Source organism: Parambassis ranga, chromosome 19, assembly GCF_900634625.1.
Source record: "Parambassis ranga chromosome 19, fParRan2.1, whole genome shotgun sequence".
NCBI classification, from domain to species: Eukaryota; Metazoa; Chordata; class Actinopteri; family Ambassidae; genus Parambassis; species Parambassis ranga.
This window is the reverse complement of record NC_041039.1, coordinates 8,022,287-8,033,422: the sequence shown is the minus strand read 5'-3', so window position 1 is coordinate 8,033,422 and position 11,136 is coordinate 8,022,287. Positions and strand designations below refer to the sequence as shown.

At 41.0% G+C, this 11,136-nt stretch overlaps 2 protein-coding genes across 3 annotated transcripts; one reads left to right on the top strand and one right to left on the bottom strand.

Annotated features, from left to right (window-relative positions):
* Nucleotides 1–369: 369 nt before the first annotated feature.
* dnajb12b (DnaJ heat shock protein family (Hsp40) member B12b) lies at nucleotides 370–4,604 on the bottom strand. Its single transcript, XM_028431143.1, has 9 exons — nucleotides 4,346–4,604; nucleotides 3,650–3,827; nucleotides 3,422–3,567; nucleotides 3,165–3,338; nucleotides 3,009–3,079; nucleotides 2,814–2,923; nucleotides 2,345–2,517; nucleotides 2,123–2,257; nucleotides 370–2,048 (listed from the first exon to the last, which is right to left on the bottom strand). The coding sequence occupies exons 1-8, from the start codon at nucleotides 4,476–4,478 to the stop codon at nucleotides 2,136–2,138; spliced, it is 1,107 nt and encodes a 368-aa protein (XP_028286944.1). The 5' UTR covers nucleotides 4,479–4,604; the 3' UTR covers nucleotides 370–2,048; nucleotides 2,123–2,135.
* Nucleotides 4,605–5,379: 775 nt separating this feature from the next.
* On the top strand, nucleotides 5,380–10,035 carry scd (stearoyl-CoA desaturase (delta-9-desaturase)). 2 transcript variants are annotated; one of them, XM_028431986.1, is made up of 6 exons: nucleotides 5,380–5,510; nucleotides 5,756–6,021; nucleotides 6,703–6,833; nucleotides 6,919–7,124; nucleotides 7,446–7,678; nucleotides 8,041–10,035. In XM_028431986.1, exons 2-6 carry the CDS (start codon nucleotides 5,784–5,786, stop codon nucleotides 8,238–8,240), a joined length of 1,008 nt encoding a protein of 335 aa, XP_028287787.1. In that variant the 5' UTR covers nucleotides 5,380–5,510; nucleotides 5,756–5,783; the 3' UTR covers nucleotides 8,241–10,035. The 2 variants fall into 2 exon arrangements, with proteins under 2 accessions (XP_028287787.1, XP_028287788.1); XM_028431987.1 differs by having other exon boundaries at nucleotides 5,423–5,510; nucleotides 5,699–6,021.
* Nucleotides 10,036–11,136: the final 1,101 nt, after the last annotated feature.

The following is an 11,136-nucleotide window of genomic DNA, read 5'->3' as shown; positions in this document are numbered from 1 at the left end:
TTCCTCATGCTATCTGTTCTGTGTTGCCACACAGGCTTTTAGCCTTAGTTTAAGCTAAAGTTAAAATATGGGTGACATTGCAGGCTCATATCTTATATGACTTTGCAGCAACCCATTATTGCCTTCCTTTGTCTGCTTTCCAAAGGGGGCAAATCATTTCATACCGGCCTGTGAACGTGCACACAGCCATGTTTCCAGTTCCCACTTTCAGTCAGCTGGCCAGCCGGCACACTTTTTTCTAAGCCAAATATGCTGACTGAGCTTTTGCGGCTCCTCCCCCTCCTCTGCACAGAGCAAACCAGTCACATACAACACGTTTCAGCATCCATATTTATTTTCATTCAGGGAGTAAAAACATGAAAAGGGTGAGCATCAAGGTCTGTACCGATAGTCTAGTCCTTAAATAAATAATACAAATAATAAATAGCATACTATAAACTTAAAAAGTGTGATCAACATTGTTTTTTTTTTCCCCCATCAGTGACATTAAAGTCCCACTTTGTGGGTAGGCACATGTCTCAGTCTCTTGGCGTTTACTGTGAAGTTACACTATTCCATCTTAAATACAATTAAAAGAGGCAAAAGTGACAGGGATGTTTTCTAATAGTTATCTCACGCACACAGCAGAAGAAGATGCTTGTTCAAGTGTCTGACAAACTCTAGACATGAGTGTGTGTTCATCAGAGGTTTCACAATTTTCCTGCATAGTTTGTGAATGTGCATTATGTCAAATCAGTCCAATGATCTGACGTGTGTGCAAAAAATAAGGAGAGGAAGCTTGTGGAATCTGCTACATAAATAGTCTCAGTATGACCTAACTATGTTCGGCTTTTCATTCTCATGAAGTGTCTTTTGCCAGCATCACAGCTGCCAAAAGGTCATTCAAACATCAGCAGGATATGTTAAATGGCTTTCAGTTTCAAAACAATATTTAAAGGTTCTACATGTAAGAAATTCCATTTCTCAGTAGGCTGCAGACATATATATGTATATATATAGGAAAATACAAAGGATGTGGTGCTAACAGTGGTCTGCTAACATATTAAGTGCTAGCTACCTAGCATAGGAAAGTACTGCCATTTTGGATTCAATTAAATCAAACCGCCATCTAATCTGGTCAGTAAATTATCTGGCTTGCTGTTTACATTTCACTTCAATGCAGTATAGCTATGAGACAGCTAGCTGGCTAGCACTACATTGATTTCTTAGTAATGTTGTCACCAAAAAATACCATCTGCACAGATCCAGCAATTTGGCAAGCTTTCTGTTTACAAATGGCTCTGTCAGCTAATGTTAAAAAGTAACCCCAAATCAGATCCATGCAGGGTAGCTGTGTAGTTTTGTTTGAGCTTAGTTTGCTAGTTATCATTCAACTTTAGTTGGTTTCCTGATACAAGAAAGAAGATGTGTGTAATGTTTTTCTACTAGCTAACAATGATGCAGTTAGACTACTTTGTTATGCTAAAAGCCTGTGTAAAACTGTGTAAACATTTAATTGTAAAAGAAAAAAATATAGCATGTAAGCATAACCTAGATGCATATCAATTCTGACATTTATTGTCCTCCATCAATTAGATCATACAGTGATGTTCAGACCTACTTAGAAGACAGCGAGCGCGCATCATCAGTGTGTTTGTTGAAGCTTACTGTGCAGCATGGATCTGCTATTGGTTGCTTAGTAACATTCAACTGAATTAAACAGCATTGCCATAATATCTAATATTCAGGTAAACAGTACAAAGAAAAGCCTTTACTGTGGTTTCTCAGCCATAGTACAACATACCTGGCAGTAAAAACTACTTCATATACTTCAGCTGCTGTGTAATTGATTGAATTAATGCCCAACATGTCTGCTGACAGCAGTTCGGTTCATGGCAACAGATTCCAAGTGATTCTTACATTTAAAACCTTTACCGTTGTATTTTAATTTCACATATTTGATGTTCGCTCACATGGTTTGAGCCACTTTTTTTTGCTCAGTTGGAGGGAATTGGTTGTTAAAGCTTAAGTATTTACAGCCTGTAATCTTTTGTGGTGATTCTGGAACCCTGAAGACAAGAAGAAAAGAGATTCAGATTGAGACAATCAGTCTGTTTGAAATGTAGAAATCCTCTTTACTTGCTTTCAATGCATCCTCAACCATGTAAAGAAGCTGTGATCTCGGACAGCTTGGCGCAGCTTGGTGTGCGAGCCCTCTGTGCTCTCTGGTACAGTTCACTGTCTCCAAAATAACGCGCTCTGTACAGCATGCCTTCCTCTGTTGGAAACCACACAAAAAAAGTCATGAAACATACAAGAAGAGAAAATTAGAACATATTCTCATGGTTAAATCAAACAAACATACTTTGTTGTTTCTCCTTCCAACAATTGTTGCGAAGGTTGGAGATATAATCATCCTCCACAGTGCGCTCCAGATTTTTCAGATTCACACCAGTGAACTCTTTGGAGAACTGCTCCCCCACATAATATGGCACCTTCAGGTTCTCTGTCAGTCTCTTCTGTGAGTAACCTGCTGACCTGTGAGAAAATAGGACAGTGTGGGGGAGATATCATGGGACAGAATGCAGCAGGAAAGTGACAGATCTGGCACCGTCTGTCTCTGTTAACATGACTCAGAGCTGAGAATGACTCACAGACAGAAAAGAACACAAAAGATTTGAAACACAAAGGCCAGACACATGAACCCAGCAAACACACAAGAACAAAATGATGCGGAATCAAGATGTTGTTTCCAAATCAAAGAACTGAAAAATCAATCAATTCTAAATTGAATTGGATTCTCTAAATCCCTTGCAAATGTTCTTCACACTCACGGCCTGAAGCTGAGGCTGTAGGAGGGGCTGTTGACCATAATCTGACTAAGAGCGGACACAATGACCAGGATGAGGATGGGCATAACCTGCACGAAGAGTGCAAGGCCTCCCTGCAACAGAACAGACCATAGTCAAACGTAACTCATGACTTCCCCCTGCTGGTTAACATGGAAAACTGCATTGAATTAAACTTACATCCCGCTGTCGCTCTCTTCTCTCCCGCCTTTGGAAACGCATCCGCCCATTAGTGTGCACATGGGCATTACCTGGATAATTGCAACACATCTGGCACTTCATATACACATGATCACAAGTGATAATAGTGACACAAACACTGAATGTGTTACTAACTTGAAGGGTAACCTCCTCCAAAGAACATATTAAAGAGGTCTTCAGGTGAGATATCTGGATCGAAGGTTCCGTCGTCTGCACCGTGTCCTGAGCAATGTCTTCTTTCCTCTCCGCATTGATCATACTGTCTTCTTTTGTTAACGTTACTTAGAACTGCATATGCATTACCGATAGCTGTTGAAATGGACATGTATAGAGTTATTGTTTTGTTTTTTTAAGAATTACAATAAAAGGAATAAATACCTTTATTTGAATACCTTTAAATGCCTCTGTGGCACCTGGGGCATGATTCTTGTCTGGATGGAATTTCAAAGCAAGCTTTCTATATGATCTTTTCAGTTCATCCTCAGAGGCATCTTTTTGGACCCCAAGAATTTCATAGAAGTCTTTACAATATTTTATCCTGTACAGAGGAAATACACTTAAAATGTCACATGCCACAATTTCTCCAGCAAAAAACACAACTTTTCAAATATCTTGCATACCTCCTCACAGCGTCTAACTGATCAGCCGTGTAGGATTTTGACGTGTCTGAAGGCTTTTCTTCAGGTCTGGTGTCCTCGCTGGTGCTCTGCCACTGCTGAGGCCCTGGAACTCCGCCGAAGTTGGACTGGCCACCTTGTCCAGGTGAAAATCCATTCTTTGCTATTAGATCCAGCAATACTAGAAGAGATTAAATGTTAGTGTACAATCAGAGACAAATATTCAGCTGATCACAAATTTGATAAACAAATTTGATTGTACAGGTTATTGATTTCTTACCACATTCATGAGGGCCTTAGAACAATGCTTTTAAAGTCCTTTACTGATATCTAGGTTTTTTACAAAAATAAGTATTGTGGATGTTTGTCAGTGGGGCTACTATGTTTCTCGTTTGTTTGTTGTCTAGAGGTGGAAGTTTTGAGGGCCTGTGTTATAATTTAGTAATCAAGTAATCTATAACTCTTTGTGAACCTCTCCGGAGGAGTAAACAACAACTATAAAAACAACAGAAACATTGTTTTATGTGAGCAGTTGAATTTTCCTAACAAAAAAACCAATATGGAGGTAGCCGATATGCTATCAAAGGCCTCGGCTACATGCGCACTTCATCCGGGATGCAGGTGATGCTGCTGCTCTTGCCGCCGCCGGGGCTGCAGCATCACCTGCAAGGCGCAGCAGCAGCAGCCATTTTAACTTACCCTTGGCTTTCTCTGTCGGGAAGAGTCTCTGCGCCTTCTCCAGAAACCTCTGCGCCTTCTCCGACTGGTGATTGTTTAAGGCCGCAATCGCAATGTCAATGCAGCGCTCCGCTTCGTCCCTGTTTACTTCCATTGCAGCAGCTGCAGCAGCAGCAGAGCAGCAGCGGCTAACTGGACCAGAAGTAAATAAAGTCGCCTGCTGATGACGTCACATGGATGCTGCAAAACAGACCAGTGACAGTCAGTTGGTTAATACAAATTTATCAGTGCAGGAGAGGTTTTTCAGTGGGCGCCTGGAGACCAGTGACGTTTAGCAGAACTAGGTTAGCATCCTTCTTTTACTCGACAAGGCCAAGGCTTAGTGTGCTGCACCTTTTCTCCGCAGGGTGGCACCAAATGCTCTGTTATCAAATATAGGTCATGAAAGTGACGCGTTCACTTGTGGTTTTGTGTGTTATACATACATTATACGCCTATATGTGTGGTCCCCCACTTTAAATATGCATCCTGTAATAGTTCATTTTGCCGCATAGGTTTTGCTATTTGCTAGAAATACACAGCTTAAACCTTATAAAATAATTTAAAGAAATACAACAGCAAATAGAAGCGATTCGAAGATGAGAAAATACATATACATAAGCTATTTATAATATCGATCTCATAAAAATGTTTGTTTTCCCATTATTTTCATTTGCGATGAGGAAGACGTGATAGAACAAGCATCCTCTTTTCCTGTATGTTGGAAGGGCGGGGGTGGTGGTGGCTGTGCTGCTGCCGTACTGTAACTCACTTGTTTTTTTTGTTGGTTTGTTTGTTTCCATGCTTTTTTTCTAAATTTGTTGTAATAGATCCACGAATGGTGGAAATATGCACACTGTTAATTCAATACACGTCTAGACAGCAACAGCAGCCGCTCTCCAGGGGAGGTAAATATACATCTGGTTTGTCGGAGAATGAATAAAAGGTGAACAGCAGATAAACAGACAGCCAATCAGAGGCCGAGGTTGAGGCGGCATCCAGGCGTTGATTGGCCAGTCGCACCTCAAGCTTTGCTCTCATTGATGGGTTCGCTGCGAAGCTATCACTCTCCCTTTCTGGGTTACTGTAGTTTTAGGTGAAGCTGAGCTGCGCCGTCAGTTATTTCTGCTCGTCTGCCTGTTTTTTGGTGAGTTATTTCTGTTTTCCATATAGGTCTAAATATCTTGTGTTATGCAACGTCGTGTGTCAGCGACAAGTCAGCATCATTTTTAAACTACCACCATCTTCCTCACCAGCTAACTGGCAGGGGGCTATAAGCTAGCATAAAAAATAATTAATATATTCATCGTGTGAGGGTTTCAATTTTTTTTCCAGCCTCGGTGACGTTAGCTCGTCGTTGACCGATTTTCCTTCTTCATCTTTGCCGCTCAGGGCATCACCAACAACCACCGCAGCCATCATGACGGAGGCGGAGACGCTGGAGAAGAAGAAACAGCAGCACAAGTCCAGCAACGGGGATCTTCCTCCAGAAGCCGCAAGAGACGATGCGTTTGATAACACATACAAAGAAAAAGATGGCCCCAAACCTCCCAGGATCATAGTATGGAGGAATGTCATACTGATGACTTTGTTGCATATAGGAGCTTTGTATGGCGTGTATCTCATCCCCTCAGCATCTGCTGCAACCTTGCTGTGGTGTAAGTATACTCAAAAATCAACCTGTTAGAGCATTTCTGCTAAAGCTATACCATTTAACTTGAGTGGAAATCATATTTTTGGCACCTGTTGTGTCAAGCAGCCAATCCCATTTTCTCACCACTGGGGTATGGTAAAAAATAGAAGGTGGCTGCATAAAATCTGTGCATGGTTCCTTCCAGCTGTGCCCTGCATGTGTGGGGGATTATAGATCAGGCATATATCAGAGGGAGATTTAAAGTCACAGCATGCATCTTAAAGCTGGGAACTGCACATGCCCTTAGAGAATTAAACGTAACCTCAAATGCCAATCTAAGGCAAGTAAATTAAAAGCTGAAATAACAGGTTTCTGCATGTCACGGCTAAACAGTCATGTTTTTGTATATCAGAGTTATATAAAAGCAGTAACAACAAACTACACTTCACTATGTAATTGCATTATATTGAATTTGTAGATGACTCAAGCTGCATGGCTGAATAGATTCAAAACATAATCATCAATGCAGCCACCGTATGGCTATTAAACCATGCAGTCATTATTATTAATAATATTGTCTAGCTGTGTTACTGTCTTGTGTAACATGCAAACCAGCACAGGAAATGTGCAGCAATAAAGCACTTTTGATAGAAGTAGATGAGTAGACTGTGGTCAGACTAATTTGTTGATGTATTTCTCTTCACAGCTGTAGTTTGTTTCGTGATAAGTGGTTTAGGAATAACTGCAGGAGCTCATCGCCTGTGGAGTCACAGATCCTACAAGGCTTCATTACCTCTAAGGATCTTCCTCTCTGTTGCAAACTCCATGGCATTTCAGGTGCTTAAATGTGACAGTACAGTACAAATATACAGCAAAGGGCAGGAGTCACCATTGTAACCTCTGTCTTTACTTTGAAACACAGAATGATATCTTTGAATGGGCTCGAGACCACAGGGTTCACCACAAATATTCAGAGACAGACGCTGACCCTCACAACGCCGTCCGCGGTTTCTTCTTCGCCCACATTGGCTGGCTCCTGGTGCGTAAACACCCTGACGTCATTGAGAAAGGGCGCAAGCTGGAGCTCAAAGACCTGCTGAATGACAAAGTCGTAATGTTTCAAAGGAAGTAAGTAGTTGATTATTACACTTCATCTAACAGTTAAATATCAGGCTGGCTGTATTAGGTCTCAAAAGGTCAAGCAAGACTGCAGTTTGAAGTATGAACTTCTTCTGCAGGACTACAGAGCTGAGCCTACAGTTGGGTTTAATTAGCCATTTTGGTTAAACAAACATGTCATTTGTACATGCAAGATTGACTCAAGGTTGGTCTTGTTTAAAAAAGTGTGTCCCGTGTAAGAAAACTATACACATTTGTATTAAATTCTTATCTTGGACTGTGTAAACAGCTTCATACTCTTTTCTCTCCGCCCTTTTGCCTCCTCAACAGGTATTACAAGCTGTCTGTGTTGATCATGTGCTTCTTCATCCCTACAATTGTGCCTTGGTACCTGTGGGGAGAGTCTCTGTGGGTGGCGTACTTCCTCCCGGGCCTGCTGAGGTACACTTTGGTGCTAAATGCCTCCTGGCTGGTCAACAGTGCAGCTCACATGTGGGGAAACAGGCCCTACGACAAGCACATCAACCCCCGGGAGAACAAATTTGTCACTTTCAGCGCTATAGGTAAGTCATTACAACATCATGCTCTCACTGTAAAAGCAAAGTGAAGTGAAGTGAAGTGAATAACGATTTTGTCATCGTATGATTAATGATGCAACATTTACTTAGATTTATGATCAGATTTGATTTACAAAAATTTAGAGGAAGCAGAAGCACCAGGGAAAATGAAAAAAGCAGGGAGTGAATACATGTAAGTGAAAGGCGGGGCGGATTAGGGGACTACAGCTGGGAAAGCCAGGACAGGCAATAGTGTGCAGGTCTGGAATGACATGAGAGGTAGTGAGAACAAAATTTGTGTATGCTGATAATGAGAAACGAATATATTCTTCGAGGAATCGTTGATGTCTGTTTCCTGCACCTTACAGGTGAGGGATTTCACAACTACCACCACACGTTCCCCTATGACTATGCAACCAGCGAGTATGGCTGGAAGTTGAACCTTACCACTTGTTTCATTGACCTAATGTGCTTCTTGGGCCTGGCCAAGGACTGCAAAAGAGTGCCCCACGAGCTGGTCCTGGCCAGGATACAGCGTACTGGAGATGGAAGCCACCGCAGTGGCTAAAATCTGTTGTCAGCTTCAAAACACAACCTGATGAAGAAGAAGCTTCACAGTCCTTTGACAGCTATACATTTCTCATCCTCTGAGGATAAACGTCAGCTTCATGACGGCCTTGACCACATTTTGCTTGTTTTTGTGGTTTTTTTGTAGCTGTAACTAAACAAATTGTTCGAGATGGAAAAAAAAAATCAAACTCAACATGTTTTGCTAAGCCATTCGCTTTAATTTGTATTCAGTGTGTGTTCAGTCAAGCCAAGGGCTTGGAAAGATTTGAAGTACATGCATTTTAAAAGTCATTCTCTGCTGTTTTTGCCACTTTGATGTGCATTCTTCATGTAAGATCAGTCATATAGCCGATCTTTTTTATGTAAGTATAACTCAATTAATAATCAGAAACGACAAGAAGTGGAGCACTGAATGAGATGCAGGAGGTCAGTTTTAACAGTTCTCGTATAGAAATGAACTCTCTGAGGGCTTTGGGAGGAAAAGTGATGAAAGTTGGAATTTTTTATTATATACAAATGATGGAAGAGTGAGGGAACCCAGACCTTTAGACAACTAGTGCTATATGGAATTGCAGTGTGTTTCAGGCACACCAAAACTGTAAAGTCAGATTAACATGTACTATATTTATCCTGTGTGATCGTTGAAAGGAGGAACTATTTAACATTAACTGCCAGTTAACAGTAAGTAAAAAAATGCCTGAGCGTTTAATGCTTTGTTTTTAATTATTACAGTGCCAAGAGTATGCCAGTCGCTAACATATTTACAGACATCTTTAGAAAGATACACCGGTCGATGTTGCTTCTTCATGTTCCATGACTGTGGAGGTTTCTTAAACATTGTGTCATCAGTGGCTTTTCGCTTACTAGATTTTATTCTGAGCAGATATCTGATTGGCCGCAGCTAGTCATGTGACAGTTCTGGTGTTACAAAACAACATGCCAACCCCATGCATGGTGATACGCTGTAGTACAGTAGGTGTTGTAGTGAGGTGTTTGTGTGACTGTGATGGGCAGTCTGTTGTTGTGACGTGCATTGCTTTTGGACCATCAGAACTGTTGCTGTGGTTATTTCCATGTAAGGGGTCTGGTTTCCCTTTGATTTCCTACAAAAAGTGATTGTCATTGCAGAAACTTTTAAGTGCATCAATGTTCATGTTCAATTCTGGTATGTGGAATGCTTATATTATTCATGTATTTATTAGTTTTTACTTGATCTAAAAGCCTGAACTATAGACTTCTGCATTCCAAGATTTGGCAGACTTCTAAAAAATTCTATTTAAAAAAAAAATTAAGCGAAAAAAATTATTTATTCCCAAGAGTCAGGATATAACCTAATGCCTTATGACTTGCATCCATTCCTTCACATTCCTGTCAGTCAACACAAAGTGGTTCAAAGACCCTCAAAACAAAACTGAGTTGAGTGTTTACAGGCCAAAGCACCGTGTTGTTTTTTATTCTGTTTAATTTAGGCGAATGGTAGCACGACAACACAAAGGCACTGTAAATGCTGAGAATCAGACACAAAGTGGTGCAAATGTTTAACCCTGGATGGTGCCAGCTGGACTCAACCCGTCCAAACAAAGGTGCTGTCATAAAGAATGCTGGTGCCACCACCCCTCCCACAAAAACACAGTGGCACAAGCCATGCTAACAAGTCCCTCTGACCAGAGCTCCACAATCTGCTGTTCTTAAATGATGAGGAGGATGACAAAGGTTTTAAGTGTACTCATGTCAAAACTGTACTCTATTCTGAAATAAAATTCATGATATTTTCAATACACACGTAATTCTATTAACAGTTGTGTCTCTATTTTTTTCTCTGTTGTCATCCACTGTGTTCTCTTTATTCAGTGTCTGAGAGCCAAAAAGAAGAAAAATTACATAAATGTGCACAAGCACCATGCTGACATAACAAAAAGAATGTTAAATAAACTATAATAATTGGGAAAAAATAAACAATATTTCACACATTTTGCAAATTAACTAGACTCCATCAGTGGTTTGTTTGTTAGACCTTCAAGCTAGCTGCAATGCTAACAGCCTGTGATCAGTCTGCTAGCAGTTTAGATAAGTAGAAAAGTTCAACTGTTCAACTTCAACTGTTACATAAACCAAATGATTCATTGATAAATTAAGGAAACAAAATCTGATTAATAAACATGAAATAAAGTGTAGAAATCCCCCCAGGCCTGTTCATGTTAGTGCATTTTCTGTTCCCTTGCCATCTTTTGCATTGTGTGGTAAAGAAACTCAGCTGATGACGTAAGTGTGCAAGTCAAATATATCCTTGTACTTAGAGCAATTATTAGCTGCTGCCCGGTTTACACAGGGCTGAGAGGAATGTATGAGCAGAGTGCTGACCACAGAACAGTTCAGGTTACATCAGGCTGTTTCTGGCTGAACAGTTTGTGAAGGTAGATGGAATTTTATGAACCAAAGTTATGTATTTCATCACATGCTTTTAAAATGCTGTAAATGAGTAAATTGAGTGAGTGGCTCCTGACAGGGACACTTATATGTTAGTGTTACAGTCATTCTTATTAAAGCTAAGGAGTTCAGCATGACTCAGGGCCGGGGTGGTGTGATGTGTGGTGAAGTTTCATTATCATATCATCCCAGACTGACATGGCTGAGGTTACTGAAGTTCAACACCCTACCAAAAAAACAGAGACACATTCACGCCATGCAGCTGGCAGCATCTGACCCAAACCAGCCAATCAGAGACGCCGTTCCGACTTCTGATCATCCTGGACCAATGATGGCAGGGCGGGGTGCATCACCTGTGCTAGCCTGCACGATTTTCACAGACAATTTACAGCCTCAGGAGCTGAATCAATGAATCACGAAACATCAGCAAATGCTGACTGTGCTGCGTTCACGCACCGGTAATGAAA